At 42.3% G+C, this 19421-nt stretch overlaps 2 protein-coding genes across 2 annotated transcripts in view; both read left to right on the top strand.

Moving 5' to 3' along the window:
• The window catches only part of IGF2R (insulin like growth factor 2 receptor), a gene marked incomplete at its 5' end in the record, with an annotated part of 58638 nt that extends 51539 nt beyond the window's left edge, over positions 1-7099 (top strand). The window contains 6 exon segments of the mRNA XM_082049867.1: positions 888-1034; positions 2247-2431; positions 2932-3118; positions 4153-4317; positions 4928-4997; positions 5425-7099. Of these exon segments, the coding sequence (XP_081905993.1) occupies positions 888-1034; positions 2247-2431; positions 2932-3118; positions 4153-4317; positions 4928-4997; positions 5425-5826 (1156 nt within the window). The 3' untranslated portion in view covers positions 5827-7099.
• A 138-nt stretch (positions 7100-7237) lies between these two features.
• LOC309438467 (solute carrier family 22 member 2-like) lies at positions 7238-18641 on the top strand. Its single transcript, XM_082049868.1, has 11 exons — positions 7238-9913; positions 11006-11109; positions 12056-12210; positions 14290-14458; positions 15449-15563; positions 15665-15771; positions 15884-16098; positions 16529-16637; positions 16992-17104; positions 18142-18241; positions 18521-18641. Exons 1-11 carry the CDS (start codon positions 9503-9505, stop codon positions 18585-18587), a joined length of 1665 nt encoding a protein of 554 aa, XP_081905994.1. The 5' UTR covers positions 7238-9502; the 3' UTR covers positions 18588-18641.
• The last annotated feature ends 780 nt before the right edge of the window (positions 18642-19421 follow it).

Below are 19421 nucleotides of genomic sequence, written 5' to 3'. Positions count from 1 at the left end.
ACATACCACTGCTCTTCATGGTTTATTCCTTTGTCCCTCTCTAGTAAACTCTGTCTTGAGACAGTGACTGTCTGTTCTGTTGGATAGTCCCTAAAATAATCCTTGGTCTGTACTTGTAAGATGTGGATCTGCACCTGTTTGCTTCCATAAATGATTGCATTCTGCATTTATTTTAAAATTTCTGGGCAAAAACTTAAGCGTTCTACTTCCAAATTAGACAGTGCTGGGATGCTCTTGTTTTCAATGTCAGTTGTAGTACAACCACCCTTAACTTTGTTCAAAATCTGTTTAGTAGAGAACACTTACTACATATATGTGATGGAGCTAATAAAATGTGGTTTATTTTTGCCTCATACAGATTACTTAATTAGAAACTGTCCAAAGTGAGGCATATATGTATGATCACAAACACTAAGAAAGCTTGATGACTTTTTGCTTAGTTGTGGTTTGGTTAACTGTATATTGTTTGTAGAATTGGGAAACTCAGCAATATGCTTTGTGTGAGTGAAAGAAATAGGCAGCAAAATCTGACTAGCTTATACTCCTTGTCCTAGTTAAATAATGTGCAGCACATTAAAGCTACCAAGAGAAGCCTGACGTATTTGTTAGCTAAAACACTTTGATAAAACCCTCTGATACACTGTGTGACTCCTGGAACTTCTGAAGGAGGAAGTTCAAGTGCAGCCAGGTCTTTTTAGATCTTGGAACTACAGCAATGATTTGAGTGGGTTTTTTTTGAGTGCTACTTGACTATTTTAGCTTCTTGGCACAATGCTTAGGCAGGACATTCCCATGCATGGATTAGCAGCTGTGTGTTTTCCCTTTCTCAAGATACTAAGTATTTGTTACTGTTTCCTGGAATCATGAGGTGTCTTTTTTTTTGGTAGGATTGATGAAGAAAACTGTGCTTACTACATCACTTGGGACACACGTGCAGCTTGTGCTGTGAAGCAGCAGGAAGTAGAGGTGGTGAATGGAACAGTTATTAATCCTGCAACTGGCAAAAACTTCTCTTTAGGGGATGTTTATTACAAGTAAGTAAAAAAAATAAACCCCCTCAAAAACCCAAAACAACAAAACGCCAACAGCAACCAAAAACCACACCACCTTAATCCTGTAGAACTGTACTGCAGGAAAAGAGAGCTTGGTGTGAATATTCTTTGTTGTCAAGTAGAAATAGCACTGAATTCACTGTGTACTGATGACCGAATTAAAGACCTGTTTAACAGTGTAGCTCACAGCTGGGCTTACAGCTTTGAGCATGTCTGTGTGTACTCAAGACTAGTCTAAAGCCTGCACATACTCACCTTGCTGTTAGATCTCTTTATTGTGATGTATTGCTGTCTTCCATAGGTTATAGACATCAGTGCCAGAGAACTTGATGTTTTTCACCCAGGCTACTTACTCCTTAGCTTTTTAAATAGCACCTGTATTTCTGCTGAGAAGATCCATATGGAAGTAGGAACCCATGCTTCAGAAGCCGTAGAAGTGAGGAGGGACAGCTCTGGAGGAATGGTCGAAGTGTGATTGAACTCAGAAGAGGGAGGGGAAGACCAGCAGTTACACCGTACTACACAGTGTGTGTAACTCTGATCCAGAATCTCTTATAAACTACTATATTTAATGCCAATGCTAGTGTTATGGAAGGAAATCTGCCTATTCTAGTGCTATGGGAAGAATAAACTCTCTGCTTGCAGGGCATAAACCGTATTTGAGCCAGATCAGCCTTTGAGGAGGTGGCAAGAACAAATAGCTGTGAATCTCAGACCATTCTAATTGTAAATAGTGTTTAGGTAACACTTATGGTAGAACTACTTTCCCTTCTGGAGAGAACAGCTAAGCTATGCTATTTATTAATATCATAGCTACAGATCACACAATATGGTTCTTAAGATCAGTAGGCTAGCTTGTGTATGAGCTGCTGAATCATGCTTTTGTCTTCAGTTTATCTTAATCCTGTGGAGGTATTTACATGTTCACATACCCATTGAGGGCATTAAAACCAGAAAAGCTTACTTTTGTGCTTTCTGAAGAAGATTAGATTTATGCTAAATGTAATCCTGATTTGCTATGTTTAGGGAGGAAGCCGCAGTCCTGCATGTTTTCTGGTTTCTGGATCAGTCACTTCAACTTGTTCTGGAATCCCATAGTGGTAGCAGCTACCACTGGTGCCAGTCTTATGTCTTGGCAATAATCTAAATCTGGGAGTTCAGACTTAAGGATAGACCGGCCCTCTGTTTCCACAGGTTGTATACAGCTTCTGGTGACATACGGACAAATGGTGATAAATATGTATATGACATTCAACTTTCTGGTATCAGAAACTCAAGTTTCCCAGAATGCTCTGGAGCAAACATCTGCCAGGTTAAAACTAATGAACATCGCTTTCGGAGAATTGGTTCTGCCACAAATGCTAGGTATTATGTTGACGGTAAGTATTTGCATTACTAACCAGAATTGCTTGATACTCTGTGTGAATTGCTTCATCAGAAAATGGCTCTTGTTTCACAACCTCTGTACTAATCCATTTTGCAAAGGGACGCAGGGTCTGTCTAGCAGAATTTAGGCTATTTTTTTTTCTTGTTGTGTAAGTTCAGTTGCAAATGTGGCCTTAATGGGCTTTGGGCTTGACACTTGTTGAAAGACTTTGGTAGAAACAATGTGATATATAATAGAAGGCTTGGTCCCCTGATTTCCTCTGTGCTTGTGCTGCATAAGCAGTGATCTCCCTTATCTGGCTGCTGCTTCTAGTGAAGTAGCCCACTGTTCCATAGCAACTGATGGGATCAGCTGTGTAAAAGTATAAGCTCACCTGCAGATACTGCAAAGTGTCAGATGTTACTGCAGAACAAATGCAGAACTTTCCAGGGTCTAGTGTTAATAATGTTCTCAAGGACGTAGTTAAACTACAAGATTTTCTTCTCTTTGTAGATGATGACTTGGATGTCATATTTTCATCAGACTCCAGATGCGGGAAAGATAAATCAAAGTTTGTGTCTTCAACCATTTTCTTCCACTGCAGTCCACAAGTAAAGGAAGGCATCCCTGAGTTCCTTCATGAGACAGCAGATTGCCAGTACTTATTTACCTGGTACACAGCTGCTGTGTGTCCATTAATGTGAGTGCTTAACCATTTTCTGAAAGAAGCTCCTGTCAGCACTTTTCAGCTAAAAGGCTTTTTTGTATTTGTTTATCACAGTGATTGTGAAAAAATGAACAGCCAAAAAAGCAGTAGACTCATGGGTAGATGGAATTGGTGTTTATGTATGTAATGTTTGACACCTGAGCACTAAATAAAAGCTTGCCAAGTTGATCTGGACATAAAGCTGCTTGTTTGCACGGGAAATGGAGAGGCAGGGTAGAATTTGATATTGTTGGTCTAAGTAAAACATACTGTAGCTAAGAGAACATGCTGTTTCATCTTATGAAGAGAAGTAACCAGTATTTGGGTAAGGCTTTTTCCCTCCTTGCCTTACTTTCTGGAAGACTTTAAAGTCTTTAGAGGAATAATGAGGTATTTCTGCAATTAATTATGATCATCTTGTGTACAGATCCAGAAAGGAGTAATGAGGTGACAGTGTTAAAAGCAAAGTGACTATATCTAGGTGCTTACCGGCATTCTTGACATGCAGGCAGCCTCACTGAGAAGAATGGAGTGCCTCCTAGGACTGTTCACATTCTGGCTGCTAGCTTCAAGACACAGGGAAACTGTTTATTCTGGTTTAAACAGGCATTTAACTATTGAGGTCTATGTACTGCCATAGTCAGTTGGAAGGTAAATAGTTGCTGTAGCTTTTGCAGCTTGCTCAGGTGCAGGTTTGGTTCTAAAACAGCAGCTTTGTGTGGATAGCTGCTGCTGTGTAAGATCTAGAGTGCCTAATCACGCGCTTCAGTCTTAACCTTAATCAGTTTTATGTGCTGTTGGAAAGCATACCAGGATGTAGGCACAGTGCATAAATTTTTTTTTTTCAGTGATTTTTTTTTTTCCAGTTAGAACGAAATGCCCTGAATTCAGTTTTTTATAGCTGTTAGGTAGGACTAGTAGAATGGTGTAGTGTATTTATTTTCTTTGAATCTGTTGTTTCTAATCCAGTTTGCTGAAAGTGGTCAATAGATCTTATTTGTCCTTTTATTCCCAATTTATGTTATTAGATCAACCAGTGATCCAGGAAGCAATGAGCGCCAGACTGATCAGGAGGCTCAAGTACATAAAGGCCTTTCAAGGAGAAGTCAGGCAGTCGGTGCTGTGCTGAGTGTCCTCCTGGTGATTCTCACTGCATGCCTAATAATCTTACTGTTCTACAAAAAAGAGAGGAGGTAAGAAATGATTGTGAGGCTTTAGAAGTTTCTTCCGTAGGGCTTTCTTCAGTGAAAGGGAAGTAGTGAACTTAGAGATTTAAGTTCTGTTTTTCAGTTGGCAGCATCAGCTGTCAAACCACTGTGTTTTTTTGAATTCCCCATTGCTGCCTGAAGGTCCATGTAAAAGGAGCTGGAGTGCACAATTGCATTGGGTTGTCTCTATTGTGGACAACCGCTAATTAAGGAGGATAAAACAATGTGACCAAATGGTTAGTGTTTATCTATTTCCTTTTGTGGTGTCAAGCTGGAACCATAAAACAGCAACAAGGAACAAAGTGCAAGTCCTGCTGATTCTCTGCTTTCCAGACAAGTTAGTTTTGGTTTGTTTGTTTTTCCTTAGACATATAGGCCAGAGGTGTTTCAGAACAGTAACCCTGAAGCTGTGGTAAGGGAGAAGATGTGCATTGTCGTGGACTGAATTTTGTTAGAGTGATTCAGGGTCAAGTGTCATGATGCGATAGATTGCAGCTTGCTTGGTGAAGTGCTTTATGTAAAAATCCATTGAAGAAAAGTGAGGGCTAATAGGGGGATATGGTCTCCCTAATGCAGTATTTTTCCTCTTCTTTAGGGAAATTGTAATAAACAAGATAACGAACTGCTGCAGGAGAACATCTGGGGTTTCCTACAAATACACAAAGGTAATACAGTGGAAAAATTGAAGGTTTTGTTTCCTGTCAAGTTTTCCTAATATGAAGCTTTTATTAATAAATAAACCTCGGTAATTCCTGGTTGTTTCAGTGTGTGCAAACCATACTGTGTGGATCCAGGGAAGCCATGCAGCTGAGATACCTACATTTATATTGTGAAATGGGTAAGGGGAATAGAGTGGATGAATGAAGAGCAGTCCGTAAATAGCCAAATAACGCATAAATCTGCAGGAAGATAAAGTGAAACTGATAACAACAGTATGCTATTGCAGTATAATAGCCTTATGACTAAGTTAATCCCAAGGCCATGTGTGGTGCAGGGTCCGACAATTGCGGAGATCAGCTTGTGGCAGAGCCTAGAGTGGCATACGCAGTTTCCTCTTGCACTTTTTATTTTATTTTTTGGTTTTTTTTTCAGATAAGCAGTGAAGAAGAAGCTAATGAGAATGAAACAGAGTGGCTTATGGAGGAAGTCGCAGCACCAAATCAAAGAACAGCAAAAGGAGTGCAGGAGAATGGTCACATTACTACCAAGTCTGTTACATCTGGAGCCTTTACCTCTCTCCATGTGGATGACCTGGACAGTGAGGATGAAGTGTTAACCATTCCAGATGTAAAGATTCAGACAGGAAGAGGACTCAACAAGAGCAAGTACCCACAAAAGAAGCCACCCAATCTTGGGAGTGATGACAAAGCTTATTTGCTGAATGGGGGAAAGGAAAGGAAAGCAAAAGCCAAGCCAGGCCAGCAGCAGGCACAGAACTCTACAAATACAGTATCGTTTCATGATGATAGTGATGAGGACTTGTTGAATATTTAATAACCCCTCTTGTGCCTAATCAAGTATATATAGAGAGAATATATATAACAGGACAACATTTCCAACCAAATATGAGGACTTCAGCCTGAAAGATTTTTCTGAATTTTGCCTTTAACAAGAAACCATTGAAAAGGGAAGAAGAGAGAGATTTCTTGGTTGTTTACAATGATCTGTTCAGTAATGACTGGATGTCTAAGATCCAGTTGGCTGAGTTAGGTTGACTCTCTCTAGCCAGGACACTTTTTTCTTTTAAGCCTCAGCATAAGCGTTAAGTGCTTGCTTAAAAAAGAGAAAGCTTTGAAAGGAAAGGATTAAGGTTTAATGAATCCCCTGGCTCCAGAGACTCAAGTTATCTGACTACTAGCATTTTAACTCCTTGTATTTATTGATTCTCACTACTCAGGTTTGCTTAATAGCAACATGTTCTTCCTGCCGGCAGGGTATTATTCCATGGGTTCACCCAGTGTAAGACAAGGAAAAATATAATTTTTGTGTGTTGGGATGATTTGATGTAAATTTTGGAACTGGTCTAATTTATCCTGTAAATTTGAATATCGTTTCTAATTTAAACAGATCATTGGTTCAAAGGTCTTGACTGAAAGGTACAACTCTGTATAGCTTTAGCCTGAAATGATTGCTGTTCTTTGCATGACATTTTTTGGTACTAGTCATATGACTGACTTCATCAGTATTTGCCGAAGCAGCTGAAAAGCACCCAAAGATTTTTTTTTTCCCTAGATTATGGCTGGACTAGGCCAGCTGCACTGACAACCAGGGTTTCCAAGGACGTAGAGGCAGAATTCCTATAATACAATCCGTACTGCCCAGTTTGTCATCACCAAGAAAAGCCCAGAAACTAGAGGAGCCCTAGTTGGCACAATACCTCTCTTGTGTTAATTAAAAAAAAAAAATTGGGCCAATGGTTTTTGATAGCCTAAGTTATAGCTCTTACGCTGTGGTCCTGGCCATGGTAATTGATTTGAAATGTTGCTGGCAATGAATGCAAGTCAAAATTCCTCTAGCAGCCTTGCTTTTCTCCAGGTGTTTCCTAAATTAAGTTATGGGCAATGACAGGGTTTCAAAGCATTGTACAAGTACATGCGTTGGGCAGAATTTTTTGAAACTTTTTGTTGTTCCTTTTGGCTGGCTTACTCAGTTTCAACAATGGTTTCTTTTTATAAAAACTCCATTTTGAATCAAAATAGTGTAAGATAAAGTATTCAGCAATTTCAATAAAAGGTATGAAGTGGGTATTCAAAATCCCACATCTGAAGTCTGGAATCTTTCTTACAGTAGCTGTAATGTTGCTCATCAGTCTGGTGATAGCTAATATTTTAATAGCATCACTCAGATGATAATTGGTGTTTGACAGATATCAGAACATATAGGTAAGCCTAAATGGTATATTTTTTTCTTTTCTGAGACTTGGGTTTTCTTCTTCTTGTATTGTTACCAGTGAAGTTGTAGATCACTTCAGCTAAAGCTGCATCTGGTCATATTTAAAAGCAGCATTTTTCATATTTCACATTAGGTTGATTTTTGGGAACCAAGAGGCTTGACATTGTAGTTTTGATACTGTCAGTTACCATTGCAACAGTTCTCTGAGTGCACATTGAAGAATGCCACTTCCCTAAGTCCTCAAGGCTGGAATCTTGGAGTTGCTTGATCCATGAACTGCTGCATGAAGTGACTTCCCACGTACTAAAGGATAACACTGCATGGTCTCTTCATTGTGACTGTGCATTACAAGGCTTAGGTAAAACATTATTCTCTGCCTGAGGGTGCTTATCTGCACAATATCGATGTATTTCTAAGAGTCAGCTGGTAGCACTGAGTCTTAGTGTATTGTCTTGGAACTGTTGCCTACTTTTTCTCCAGGCATTTGTAGGTAGATCGACTGAATCTTTTCTTTTTTAGAGCTGGGTGCATGACTTGCTTCGCCAGAAGGAGGAACATGCTATGAGAATAGTGGGGACTAGACAAATACATGTAAATGGCTGGGCCAGGTGCAGAGAAGGTGCCAGTCACCGTGTGACTCTCTGTGAGGTGAGCCTCTGAGACCCCCACCTGCATGGCACAGTGCCACCCAGTCTGGACTGTGAAAAGGGTTATGGGAAATCGGGAAAATGATCCCAGTCTGTATCTGACTGTTTTATTTTGTGAGGATCTAGTGTACACCATTACCAACTGTGTAAAACAAACAAGCTAGGAAAGAAGTGATGCGAGGTTTCATTAGTGTGTTTTTAAGATACATGTAAATGGCTTTAAACTTCACCCACTTCCCAGGCAGGCTTTGATTTTTGGTTTCCTTGGCCACTGGTGCCTGTGCACATCCCACTGCCGGGGGTGGCTGTGAGGTCAGGCTTGGAATGTGGTGGCCACAGTGCCCTTGTGTCTCCCTGTCCCCATGCCCAGTTACTCATGGAGCCCCTGCAGCTGTGGAGGTGAGAGTCTGGTGCGATGTGATGTCCCAGGCTTGGTAACACGGCTGTAGGTGGCTGTAGGAGCAGAGTTCTTGTTCCCTTGCTTCAGCTGTTCTGCTGGAGAAGAGGAGGGGACACATCTGTGTGATGCAGGGAATGATCCTGCTCTGCAAAGTGGCTTTCACAGCTGGTTAGACCACTATTGCTCTAATGGCTGCGAGACCAGGTGAATAATGGACTCTATTTCTGTCCCTGGGCAGAGTGGCCTTCTAAGCTGGCTTATTTTTCTGAGTGTCTTGGGAGGAGGTCTTTAATTTCTTTGCATGGTTACCTGAACCGTGCAAATCACTTTCCAGACCATATGTCATTTTTTCCATCTTTAAAATGTTACCTCCACTTATGCTTTTCTTTCTGATGGAAGCAGCTGTTGTCAGCAAAAGGTGATGGAGTAGCTTACTGCCTATCCATAAGCAGCATGAAGAACTTCTGAAGCCTGACATAACTGGATTTTTTGGGGGTGCCCCACAATGAAGTCTACCTAAAGTCTTTTACAGGCCTGTTATGGTAAGAAACAACTGTTTTGGCCAGAAGCATTATATATTATGATTTCCCAAAGCTGTTTGCAGTACATAATTCCTTAGTGAACCCTTTTTCTTTTCTATCACTGCAAAAAATATGGTCAGGTGAAAAGTGTCTTCCCTGATGGCAGCAGCAGAGGATTTCCTTGGAAATGGAAGAGTGTGGAGAGTGAGGGGTGAGACACGTGGTACTGGAATTTGTGGGACAACTGTTCTTTTGCCATGATGTGGCTCAATGTATAGATACTTCTATTTCACAATGTACTTACCTCCTCTTCATAGAGACCAGTTGATAAGCCTTATTCACATGTGAGGCCCAGCAACTGCTACACTAAACTTTTCATTTGCTTGCGTGTTGGTGGAATTTTCCATCTACACATTCTCCTTGAAATGCCTCTACTTTGAGGAGCTGATTTTGCTAATAAAAATACAAAACAAATGAACGTATATGTGCTCTGTTAAGGGTTAAACACAAATTCTCTCTGGGTGAATTAAAGTCCGATTTCAAATGAAAACTAAAAAATAAAGCTTGCAACATGTAGTTTAATAATTTATGGAGTTAGTCTTGACTTTTGGTCAAATGTCTTTGTTACTTAAATACCTTTGCTGCCAACTAAATATATCAGTGCTGCAGAGAAGACCAGATGAGGCTTTTGGGGTAGTTTCTATGCCAAAATGCCAACACTAGATGACATTTTAGAGAATGTTGGAGAATTTGGCAGGTTCCAGAAGCAAACCTTCTTTGTCCTGTGTCTGCTGTCCGCTGCCTTCACCCCTGTGTACGTGGGCATCGTCTTCTTCGGGTTCATCCCCGAGCATCGCTGCTTCAGCCCCGGGGTGGCTGAGCTGAGCCAGCGATGTGGCTGGAGCCTGGAGGAGCAGCTGAATCACACGGTTCCCGAGTGGGGCAGCCATGGGACCGGTTTCAGCAGCCGCTGCAGGAGGTACGAAGTGGACTGGAACACGACGGGCATCAGCTGCACCGACCCCCTCGGCAGCCTCGTGGGCAATTGGAGCTCCGTCCCGCTCAGTCCCTGCCAGGATGGCTGGGTCTATGACTCCCCAGGGACCTCTCTTGTGACTGAGGTAAAAACAAATGTCCTCCTTCCCTTACCTCTCCGTTACAGACAAGCTGAGGAACACAGGAGAGGGTTGATGTAGCTGAATAAATTGAAAATGGTATTCAAGCTACTTAGAGTACTTTAGGGTTTCGGGGGCTTTCACTTTAAAAATAAATTAGGATCTAGGCTGACAAATTTCACATAGAAAGTTCCACCAAATTTTTAGAGACTGTGGCAGTTGGAATTTTTCCTTCCTACATCTGACACAAGAGCAGGTAAACTCAGTGTTCCAGCAACTTCTGCATTTATGGTTTTGTAAGAGGTTGGAGATAGAATTTTAGATGTATAGATATGGTAAGTATGCTTCTTTCCATAAAGTATGGACTGTGTGATATTTAAGTGAGGAATGGAGGCACCAAATCTTTTCAGACTGTCTGATACGCACCCCTCGATGGAAGGTGACCCAGGACTTGAACCAAGCAGCAGCGCAGCAGGCACATCTCACTGCAAAAGGCTAGAGCAGATGCTGTCGTCCAGGTGGCCCTACCATCATCTCTTGAGATTGTCTGAGTCTGAAAAACTTGCAGTCTGTGTGGATTGATAGAGTAATGGTCTCATATCAGTCATCTTCCCTCTTCTTCTGAAGGTGGTACAAAGCCATGCCCATGGGTCGGTTCCTTTGCAGGGTACCCATGAAACGTCACACACCTCTGCATGTACTTTGGCAATGTGTTTTGCTTCTGTAGGTGACGTTTCCATGAAGGCTCTTGGGTTCTGTTATGTTGTCCCTTGCTCTGGCAGCCAAGTGAGGGAAAGGTTAGCATGGAATAAAGCATGTTACTTTGCTCAAAGGAAAAATCGACACATGGAAGAATATCAGTTATGTTCTTTCCAGGAACAGGAGATTACATGAATGGGAAATACCAGGAAACCACTCAAGGCTTGATCCTGGTTTTAATGTTGGACACTTAATGAAGTTGGTAGGGTTTCTGGGTATTGATAAAACAGGCATTGACCCAGAAACAAGTTTAAATCTTTAACTGAAGTGAAGGAGAGTTGTGGATATGAGCCAGCTCTGCATTTCACACTTTTCCTCTAACTGTGGTTGCTCTTTTAGTTTAACCTGGTGTGTGAGGACTCCTGGAAGTTGGACCTCTTTCAGTCTTCTGTGAACGCTGGGTTTTTTGTTGGCTCCATAAACATTGGCTACATAGCAGACAGGTATGTGTGGGCCGACAGTGAAACCCTCTGACCTCCCTTATCAGGATCCAGCAGCTCAGCCTAGGCAATGGCAGTGAAATGTTGTGCAACTGGTATCATCTATGCTCAAAACAAAGTCAGCCACCTGGATCTTCAGTCACAGTGTTAGGAGGAAGTACTCTGTCTCTTACCTGGTGGTTTACACAGATCTCTTATGCTCTGCAAGTCCTGCAGAGCCCGTGATGACTATTTTATAACCACATGCCGAGAACCCCCTAGTGCGCCACACCAGAGCCCTGGCGTGTTGACCCAAGCCAGGAAATGATGATTTAGAGCTTGGAAACATTTCGTTTTCTTTAGAGAAACTTTGAAATAGTAGCTGATATTTGAAAGCTCCTTTCCCCCCTTGTTTCCCTCCTGCCTAGAGACTGTTCGTACAGCAGGCTCTGAGCTGCTCCAGCTGTGAAATGCAGCCCACTCACAGCAACACCCACACGTATAAGATTTTTTGGGGGTTAAGACTGAGGTATATAAGTGTCATCCTAGTGCATGCAGACTTATCAGAATCATAGTATTAAGCCATACTGATTTTTCATCCCATTATAATATAGCCTAAATATAAAGTCAGATTACTAAACTGCCTGTTCTGAAATTTGGAGGTAACAGCCTCAGCCCAAATGCATGTAAATACGGGGCTATTGCTGCTCTTTAACTTGGGAAATTTTGCTTTCTCTGAGACACCTGAAAGCCTTTGTGGAATTGCAGGGCAATTGGCACAGTAAATTTTCATGGAACTGAAAAGCAGATAAGTGAGTAATGGGCTAAGAATAAAAATCAATATGCAGCTATGCCTTGTATAACAAAGTTGGATTTTTTTTTTCCAAAGATGCATGAAGCTCTTAATACTTCAAAATGTCTGTTTTCATGACTACTGTTTGGCTTTACTTGTTATTATCTTCCAATCTAGGTTTGGCCGTAAATTTTGCCTCTTAAGTACAATTCTTGCAAACATTGTCTGTGGAATCCTTCTGGTCTTTGTGCCCACCTACCTGTGGATAGTCATCTTCCGCTTCTTGCAAGGGCTGGTCAGCAAGGGCTGCTGGACCGCAGGCTACATCCTGGGTGAGTTCAGACCTTTCCCAAGAGCAAGACCGGCTGCAGAAGATGACAAAAAAAAAAAGCTCCGAACAAAAGCCATTTAAAAAAAGCTTCCAAGGCTTTTAAAAATCACATATGCAAGCTGCTATCAAGGATTTTTTTGCCTCTTTGACTACTTAGGATTTTTTCAAGCCCTGTTATTAGGGAGAAGCAACAGTAGCCTTCAAAGCTCAAGCAAACAGTGGTATCTTAGAGGTGTTACCTCAAGACAGGCTTTCCCCTACAGTGCAGCTCCCTTTTGCAGATCTGAGCCCCCAGCCCCCCCTACCTCCTCTCGGGCACTGGCTGGGGAAGGCCATGGCCCTGGGACAGACCTCAGCTGCCCCAGCCCAGTTGCAGGTGGAGCCATGACAGAGGAGGCCATTAAAAAAAGCAGGCAGAAGGTGGGGAAAATTGGAGGCATTTTTATGACACAAACACCATTAAAGGGCAAACAGAGCCTTCACAGCCTAAAAATAACTGAAGAACAGCAGGTACTTGCTGAGAAAAATATAAGTTGTTTGCGTATCTGTACACTTGTCTGGGGGACTGTGCAGCACCAGGGTTAGGGCCGGCTCAGGGCCACTTTGTGGTGCATGGTAGAGCCACCTTCTCTGACTTCTCTGGTGTGGCATTCAGGTTCTTGCCAAAAAAAGGCCCAACGGAAAACTCAACACCAAGTTACGACTGAAGCAACAAATAAAAAACTTAAATACTGCCCAGTAGAGCCTTATCTGGAGCAGGATGGCAAGTGCTCTACCAAATGGCTCCAAGTGATCCAGTTAACTGTGATGGTGGTAAAAATGTAAATGTCAACACTCTAAATTGCTGAGTCTTTTTGTGGGGACAGCTTGCTAATGCACTTATCCAGATGTTTGATACAAATAAAATAAAAACATCTAGCCCATAGTCTAGATTGTCTTCTGCCAAGACATGACTGTTCTTTCCTGTGCATATTGTAGACGCTTACTTGGCCTCTGAAAATTTTTCCTGGCACAATTTAAGTCTTCATCACCTCTTCTGGGGAATTTTATGCCATTTCAGAGCAAAAATTCCCTTTCAGGACAATGAATTGCCCTATTCTGTTATTTTCCCTCAATTATACCTTGTTAACTCTAGATTCTCCTTGAAGTTGTCTCAGAGACAAGTCACACAGAATCAGCCCCAAAGCCCCTTTAAACTTGTCTCTTCTCCCTAAGGGTGGCCAATACTGAATGCTCAGGGAAGGGTACAAGGACCAAGCAACCTTGTTATTGTGCTCCCTGGGACACTTGTCTACCCTTCACCTGCTTTTGGCTCAGTCCTACTGAGCCCAAGGAGATGTCTTTGTGCATTGTTTGTCCAAGAAGTGTTAGCTAATCTGTGGCTCCAAAACACAGCACTTCAGTTGGTAAACAACTGCTTTCTGTTCTTTCGCTAATTGGTTTGCTTTCTTCAAATCACACAACTGGTTGCAAAGTTTTGAGTTTGCTTGTGCCTGCCTGCTGGAATAATTAGTTTTAGCTCTGTATTAATAAGACTACTTGTGGAGCTACCCTGTGATGTACAGTTGGGAAGTGTAGATGAGGTAGGAAGCCATCCATCCTGACTGGGAGGCTGCATACCATCCTGTGGTACAAACACTTCTTATACACTTAGAGTGAGAAGCATACTGAAAAGGCACACTTAGAAAAAAAAATAATATTATTTTGTTATTGGGTTGGAGACTTTATGTAGGCTGCCATTAAGTTTTACAACAAAATCCATCTATGCACTTCGAGGAATTTTTTTATTTACTCAGAGATTTCCATGACAGAGGACAGTACTGGATGCCTTAGGTCAGTGTAAGAGCAGGTGCAGTGCTTACTCCTCTGCTGAGGAGTTTGGGTGATAGAAAAACAAACCTTTTTCTGCAAACACTAGGGGACTTTTGTACAGTGCTTTGTGCCAGCAGGCCCAGGATTACCAAGACAGTTTCTTCAGAGCTTCAACACAACGTTGGTCTTCCAGTGTCTCTACAGAACAAGTGACCGCTGCACAGAGCTGTCGTGGCTGTCATTCACCTGTGTCTGTGCATGATTGCAGTGACGGAAGTTGTCGGTCCGAAGTACCGGAGGACGGTGGGCATACTCTACCAGACGGCCTTCTCTGTTGGGCTCCTGCTCTTTGATGCCATCGCTTATGCCATCCCTCACTGGCGGTGGCTGCAGCTCACCGTCACCCTGCCAACCTGCTTCCTCCTGCTCTACTACTGGTAAACTGGCTTTCCTTGTACCTCTGCCCATGACCCCAAACCCAGCTGCCTCTGCCTCCCAAGGCTTGATCCTGAGGGAGATTTGGCACTGCTTTTTGGTTGCGTGTTCCTCTTAGTGCAAAGAGGAGTTACACAGCAAAAAGGAGAGGGAAATAGGACCCCTCAGCAACTGAGGCTTCATTGCGTCTTAGCCTGTGTGCAGCACCTGACTTCTGTTTAGAAGAAAGACCACTTTGCAAAACACTGGAGGAGAGTGGTTTAATATCATATGTTATCTTCATTAAACATTTCTTAAACATAAAGGAAGAATGCCTGGACATAATTTAGTGAATCCCACATGGAAAAGATGGTTATTTAGAGACTGTTGAATGCTAACATAACAGGTTGTTTACATGTTCCTTTGAGGAAAACAGTTGCAGCTTTTTGTGGTTCAACCAGGAGAAGGCATGTGGGATCACCTATATTTTGCATTATCTCCTCTCTTTTGACTGATATTTTTCAGTTGGAGTGCTTTGATTTGAGAAATTGTCTGGATGGTTTGAGAGGTTAGACATAGTAGAAAGATTTGTTGTCTTCTTTTTTCCATATTTTTGAATTGGTAAGCCAGTTCTAGCTTGTTTACTACTTAACCTGTTTACTACAACTGGAAAATGGCTCTCTAAGAGGAGCCAGTTTGTGGTGAAAAGACTGAATAAAATGGTAACACTACTGTCATTCAAAGCCCTTCCCTGATTAATCCTTAGTAAACTCGTTTCTGACTAAAGCCACTACCACACCTGCTCCTCTTCCCATTTCAGAAGCAGCATACACTGCTTTTCTTGATGTGGGTGGGAGATGGGGGTAACATACAAAAACCAAAAAGAAACCAACCAACCAAAAAAATCCACCTGCCTCTATTCAGCCAAAGCCCTCTCTCCACAGTCTACATACACAGGAGCACTATGTGGGCTTTATGTTTTTGGTATATAACAGCACCCATTTTCATTGTAGGTGCCTCCCAGAGTCTCCCAGGTGGCTGATATCTCAAGGAAAAAATGCAAAAGCTATGAATATTGTCAGAGAGATGGCTAAAAAAAATCAGAAAAAGATGCCTTCCCATTTTGAGGTGAGCTCAGGGTTTGCTTGAACTTGTAAGCATCATGATAGTCCCTTCTATCGGTTCCTCTCAGTAGAAACTTACTGTACTTTGTACTGGATCTTCAGCAGGATATTAAATTTGAAGAGGAAGATGGTGGAAAGCAGAGTCCTTCACTCATTGACCTTGTCAGGACACCACAGATGAGGAAAAACACATTCATTTTGATGTACAACTGGTAAGAAGATAAAGTTGGAGGGCTGGTTTTGAAGCTCTGTTTACAAAGGCTCCAATAAGACATAGGCCTCTGTTCTCTGACTAACAAAGCTGGGATGCTCTCCTCTGCCCAGGTTCACAAGCTCCGTCCTCTACCAGGGGCTCATCATGCACATGGGAGTAGCTGCTGGGAACATGTATCTAGATTTCCTCTATTCTGCACTTGTTGAGTTCCCAGCCTCCTTCATCATCATCGTCACCATTGACCGCATCGGCCGTCGCTACCCCTGGGCTGCAGCAAACCTGGTGGCTGGGGCTGCCTGCCTTGTCACAGCCCTAATCCCAGAGGGTGAGTCAGCTGAGCAAGGCCTGGTGGTGGCTTCCCACCCTGGCACTGTCCCTGGGGAACAGCACCCACCTCTTTCTCCCTGAAGTCCAGCCCCAAAGGTCCACAAACCCATGCTCACTATCGGGTGCTGCCTCCCTGATTTTCAGTGGTACTCCTCGTGCTGCAGAAGTGAAATTAGTTGATTTGTAGGACTGCTAATAATAAATCTCAAAGCACTTGAGTGTCCCCCATGCCGCTTTGGGAGGGTTCCCGTGTTGCAGCTCATGTGATGCTGACTCTTCCTATTTCCTCATTCACAGAGGTGAAACAAAGCCCCTTAACATCAAGTGACATGAGATCAGAGGTCCTCCAAAAATAACACCGTTGTATTAACTGACACCCATTAAATCACTGGGATACTTTTAAATGAGTTGGATGTTTTTCTCTGCAGACCTACATTGGCTAAAAGTGATTGCTGCTTGCATTGGGAGAATGGGAATCACAATGGCCTTTGAAATGGTTTGCTTTGTAAACACTGAATTGTATCCAACATACATCAGGTAGGTACATCCTTCTCCCCCTTGGCATTTGGCCTGGAAACAAGTAGTTGAGGCCAAGGTGTATGTTATATTTTATGCTAAATTAAACTACCCTCAAATGCTTCAGAGCTACATAAGTACTGCTGAATATAACATAGGTGGAGTAGAATTAAAATACTTTTAAAAGGTAGTTTAATAAACAGAAAAATTGTACTTCAAGTCAGGAGAAAACTCACGTGACTGAAATAAAGGGCAAAGTGGAGACTACTGGGGTGGATGAGGTATCTTTCTCCTGCACAAGGGTCAGAGTTGTGATCCGTCGTCTTCTGCCTACAGTATTCTGATGCTAATGTGATCTCTTTGCTGTTGAACCAGGAACCTTGGGGTGATGGTCTGCTCCTCCTTGTGTGATATTGGTGGAGTCATTGTCCCATTCATTGTCTACAGACTGGTGGAAATCTGGCACGATCTGCCACTGATAGTCTTCAGTAAGTGTCACCTCACCTCCTTGCTGACCACTCCTGGGGTACAGCAGTGGGGCCCAGGTTACAAAGGGAGGGAAAAGCCACTGAGGCAGTTGCCCCAAGTCCAGCAGAAGCCCCTTGCTGTCTCTACAGAGTACTGCCTTTGGTTTATAACAGCCTGGAGCTTGGTTATATATTCATGTGTTCTCTGCCCTGTTATCATCCCTTGCATTTTAAAGGAAGTTAGAGGTGAACACAGGTTTGACAGATGGCAAAGAGCTGAGAAACATTTTGATGAGATTAATATCTGAAGGATTCAAATCTGCTCTTCCATGAAGTATGTTGTCTCAGTCCAGGAGCCAAAACCCTAGGATTTCACATAATTGCCTATTTAATGGAGTACAAATGTGGCTGTTGCACTTCAGCTCTCCTGACAGTCTGTTAACTGGCTATTGTCCAGCTATTTGGAAAGAGGGTGGTAAATAAATGCAGAATGAGTATTTGCAGACTAGTGACCTGAATTCTTAGGCCAGGGTCTGCAAAGCTTTTCTGAATCTTTAGATCAGCATATTATTTATAGAAAAATATGTCCAATGGCAATACACCATTTTTAACAGACAGGACATTTAGGAGCGTGCTCAGTACTTTTAATGTACAAAGTGGGAAAAAGAAATTATCAATGGATAAGTTAATTGCATTGTGTAGGAGATAATACATTCTGTATGTATTTTCTAATCTTACATTAATAACAGAAAAACTGAATGTTTTTCCTGGCATGGTTTTCTCACACTGGAAAGGGTTCTCTATGAAGAAAGGATTGTGTGTTCAGTCCGAGTTCAGTGCATAACTCACAACTGAACCTGGCTCATTGCTGTCTCCATGTGGCAGCTGCATTGTCCAGAAGTGGCAGGACAGTTTTGCATATAGAGCCTGGATGTACACATCTTGTATGGAAATAAAACACCATTTATGGGTCCTTTGTGTCAGGCAGTAGGAAGTGGTGTCTATGCTGGGAACTGGTATATGCTAACAAGCCCTGTGTGCATCTGTTCGATTTGAAGCTGTTGTTGGTTTGATCGCGGGTGGATTGGTGTTACTTCTACCTGAAACTAAAGGAAGAGTTTTGCCTGAGACTGTTGAAGATGTTGAAAACTTTAACAGGTGAGTCAGGATGATGAATTCTTAGCAGCCTTCATTTGAAATTGTGCAAAATCCTTCCCTGGGGAAGCCCAGGGGTTACTGGTTGCCTCCTGTACTTCCAACAGGTTGCTAATTAATTCCTAGACTCTAGCTGGAGAGATTTTTGAACTCTTTTTACAACTTGCCTACTTAGGCATCTGAAAACAAGCAGCATAGGCCTTTACTGGCCTGTGAATAGCTGCACTAGTCTCTGAATACCTTTATTCGTGGTCTGCTGCTCATGTCTTGCTATTTTTACAGGCAAAGTGCTCCAAAGGCCAAAAAAATCTATCTCCGTGTCCGAATGTCAGAAGTATCACACGACTGAAGATGGCATAACTCTTCCTGGACAGTCTGTTTTAGGGCACCAGCATTGAAAGGCAATTTGGAATAAATACTCTCTTAAAAGTCTTGCCTCTTTTTTTCCCTATCTGTCCTTTAGTTACAATGCTCAGGGTTTGTCCCTATCACTGTATAGCTGCTTCTCTCTCTGTACATTACAACAAATATTTTAGGGCTGGGAAATTTTTATACCAGCTGGGTGGACCTCAACATGGGGACAGATCTTAATGTGGGGATGGTGTAGTCCATCCAAATGAAACTTTATAAACCTCCATGAAGTCTGACTTTGTTGTTTTGTCTTATGAAGAGGCAACATAATATAATTGAGATTTACCTTTGCTGTGGAAATGAGGTGGCTACAAACCTGGTACAATCTTGTTACAACTTGCAACAGATTTGTGCAGGCTTTTTTTTTTTGCTGGCCCTTATGTGTTATCATGTTCATGTGAGTCCATATGCCTATACAGTAGTCCTCACTGGGATCTTATTTGGTATCCCCAGACTCACAAGGGTGGGTATGTAGCAACTTCAGAGTATGAAAAGGAGTGCATGGGAGAAAGGCTCGTAGTCCTTCATTAGGTAATAACCTTGTTTATTTTTCAGTGTGTAACCACTGAATTTTCTTGTCTTGCTAAATAACATCTTCATAGTGGATAATCTATAGTGGGACTTTTTGTTTTTTTAGAAAACTAGTTTACTGTGTCTCCATAGCATCATAAATATGTGAAGGTGCTGGGGGAGAGGTGCAGAGCTGAGAGCCTACCAGCATCCTGCTTCACTGAAGACTTAGGAATGGACTACGGATTCAGCTGGGGGACAA

Source organism: Streptopelia decaocto, assembly GCF_964273445.1.
Source record: "Streptopelia decaocto genome assembly, chromosome: 3".
NCBI lineage: Eukaryota > Metazoa > Chordata > Aves > Columbiformes > Columbidae > Streptopelia > Streptopelia decaocto.
This window is presented reverse-complemented; position numbering and strand designations above follow the sequence as displayed.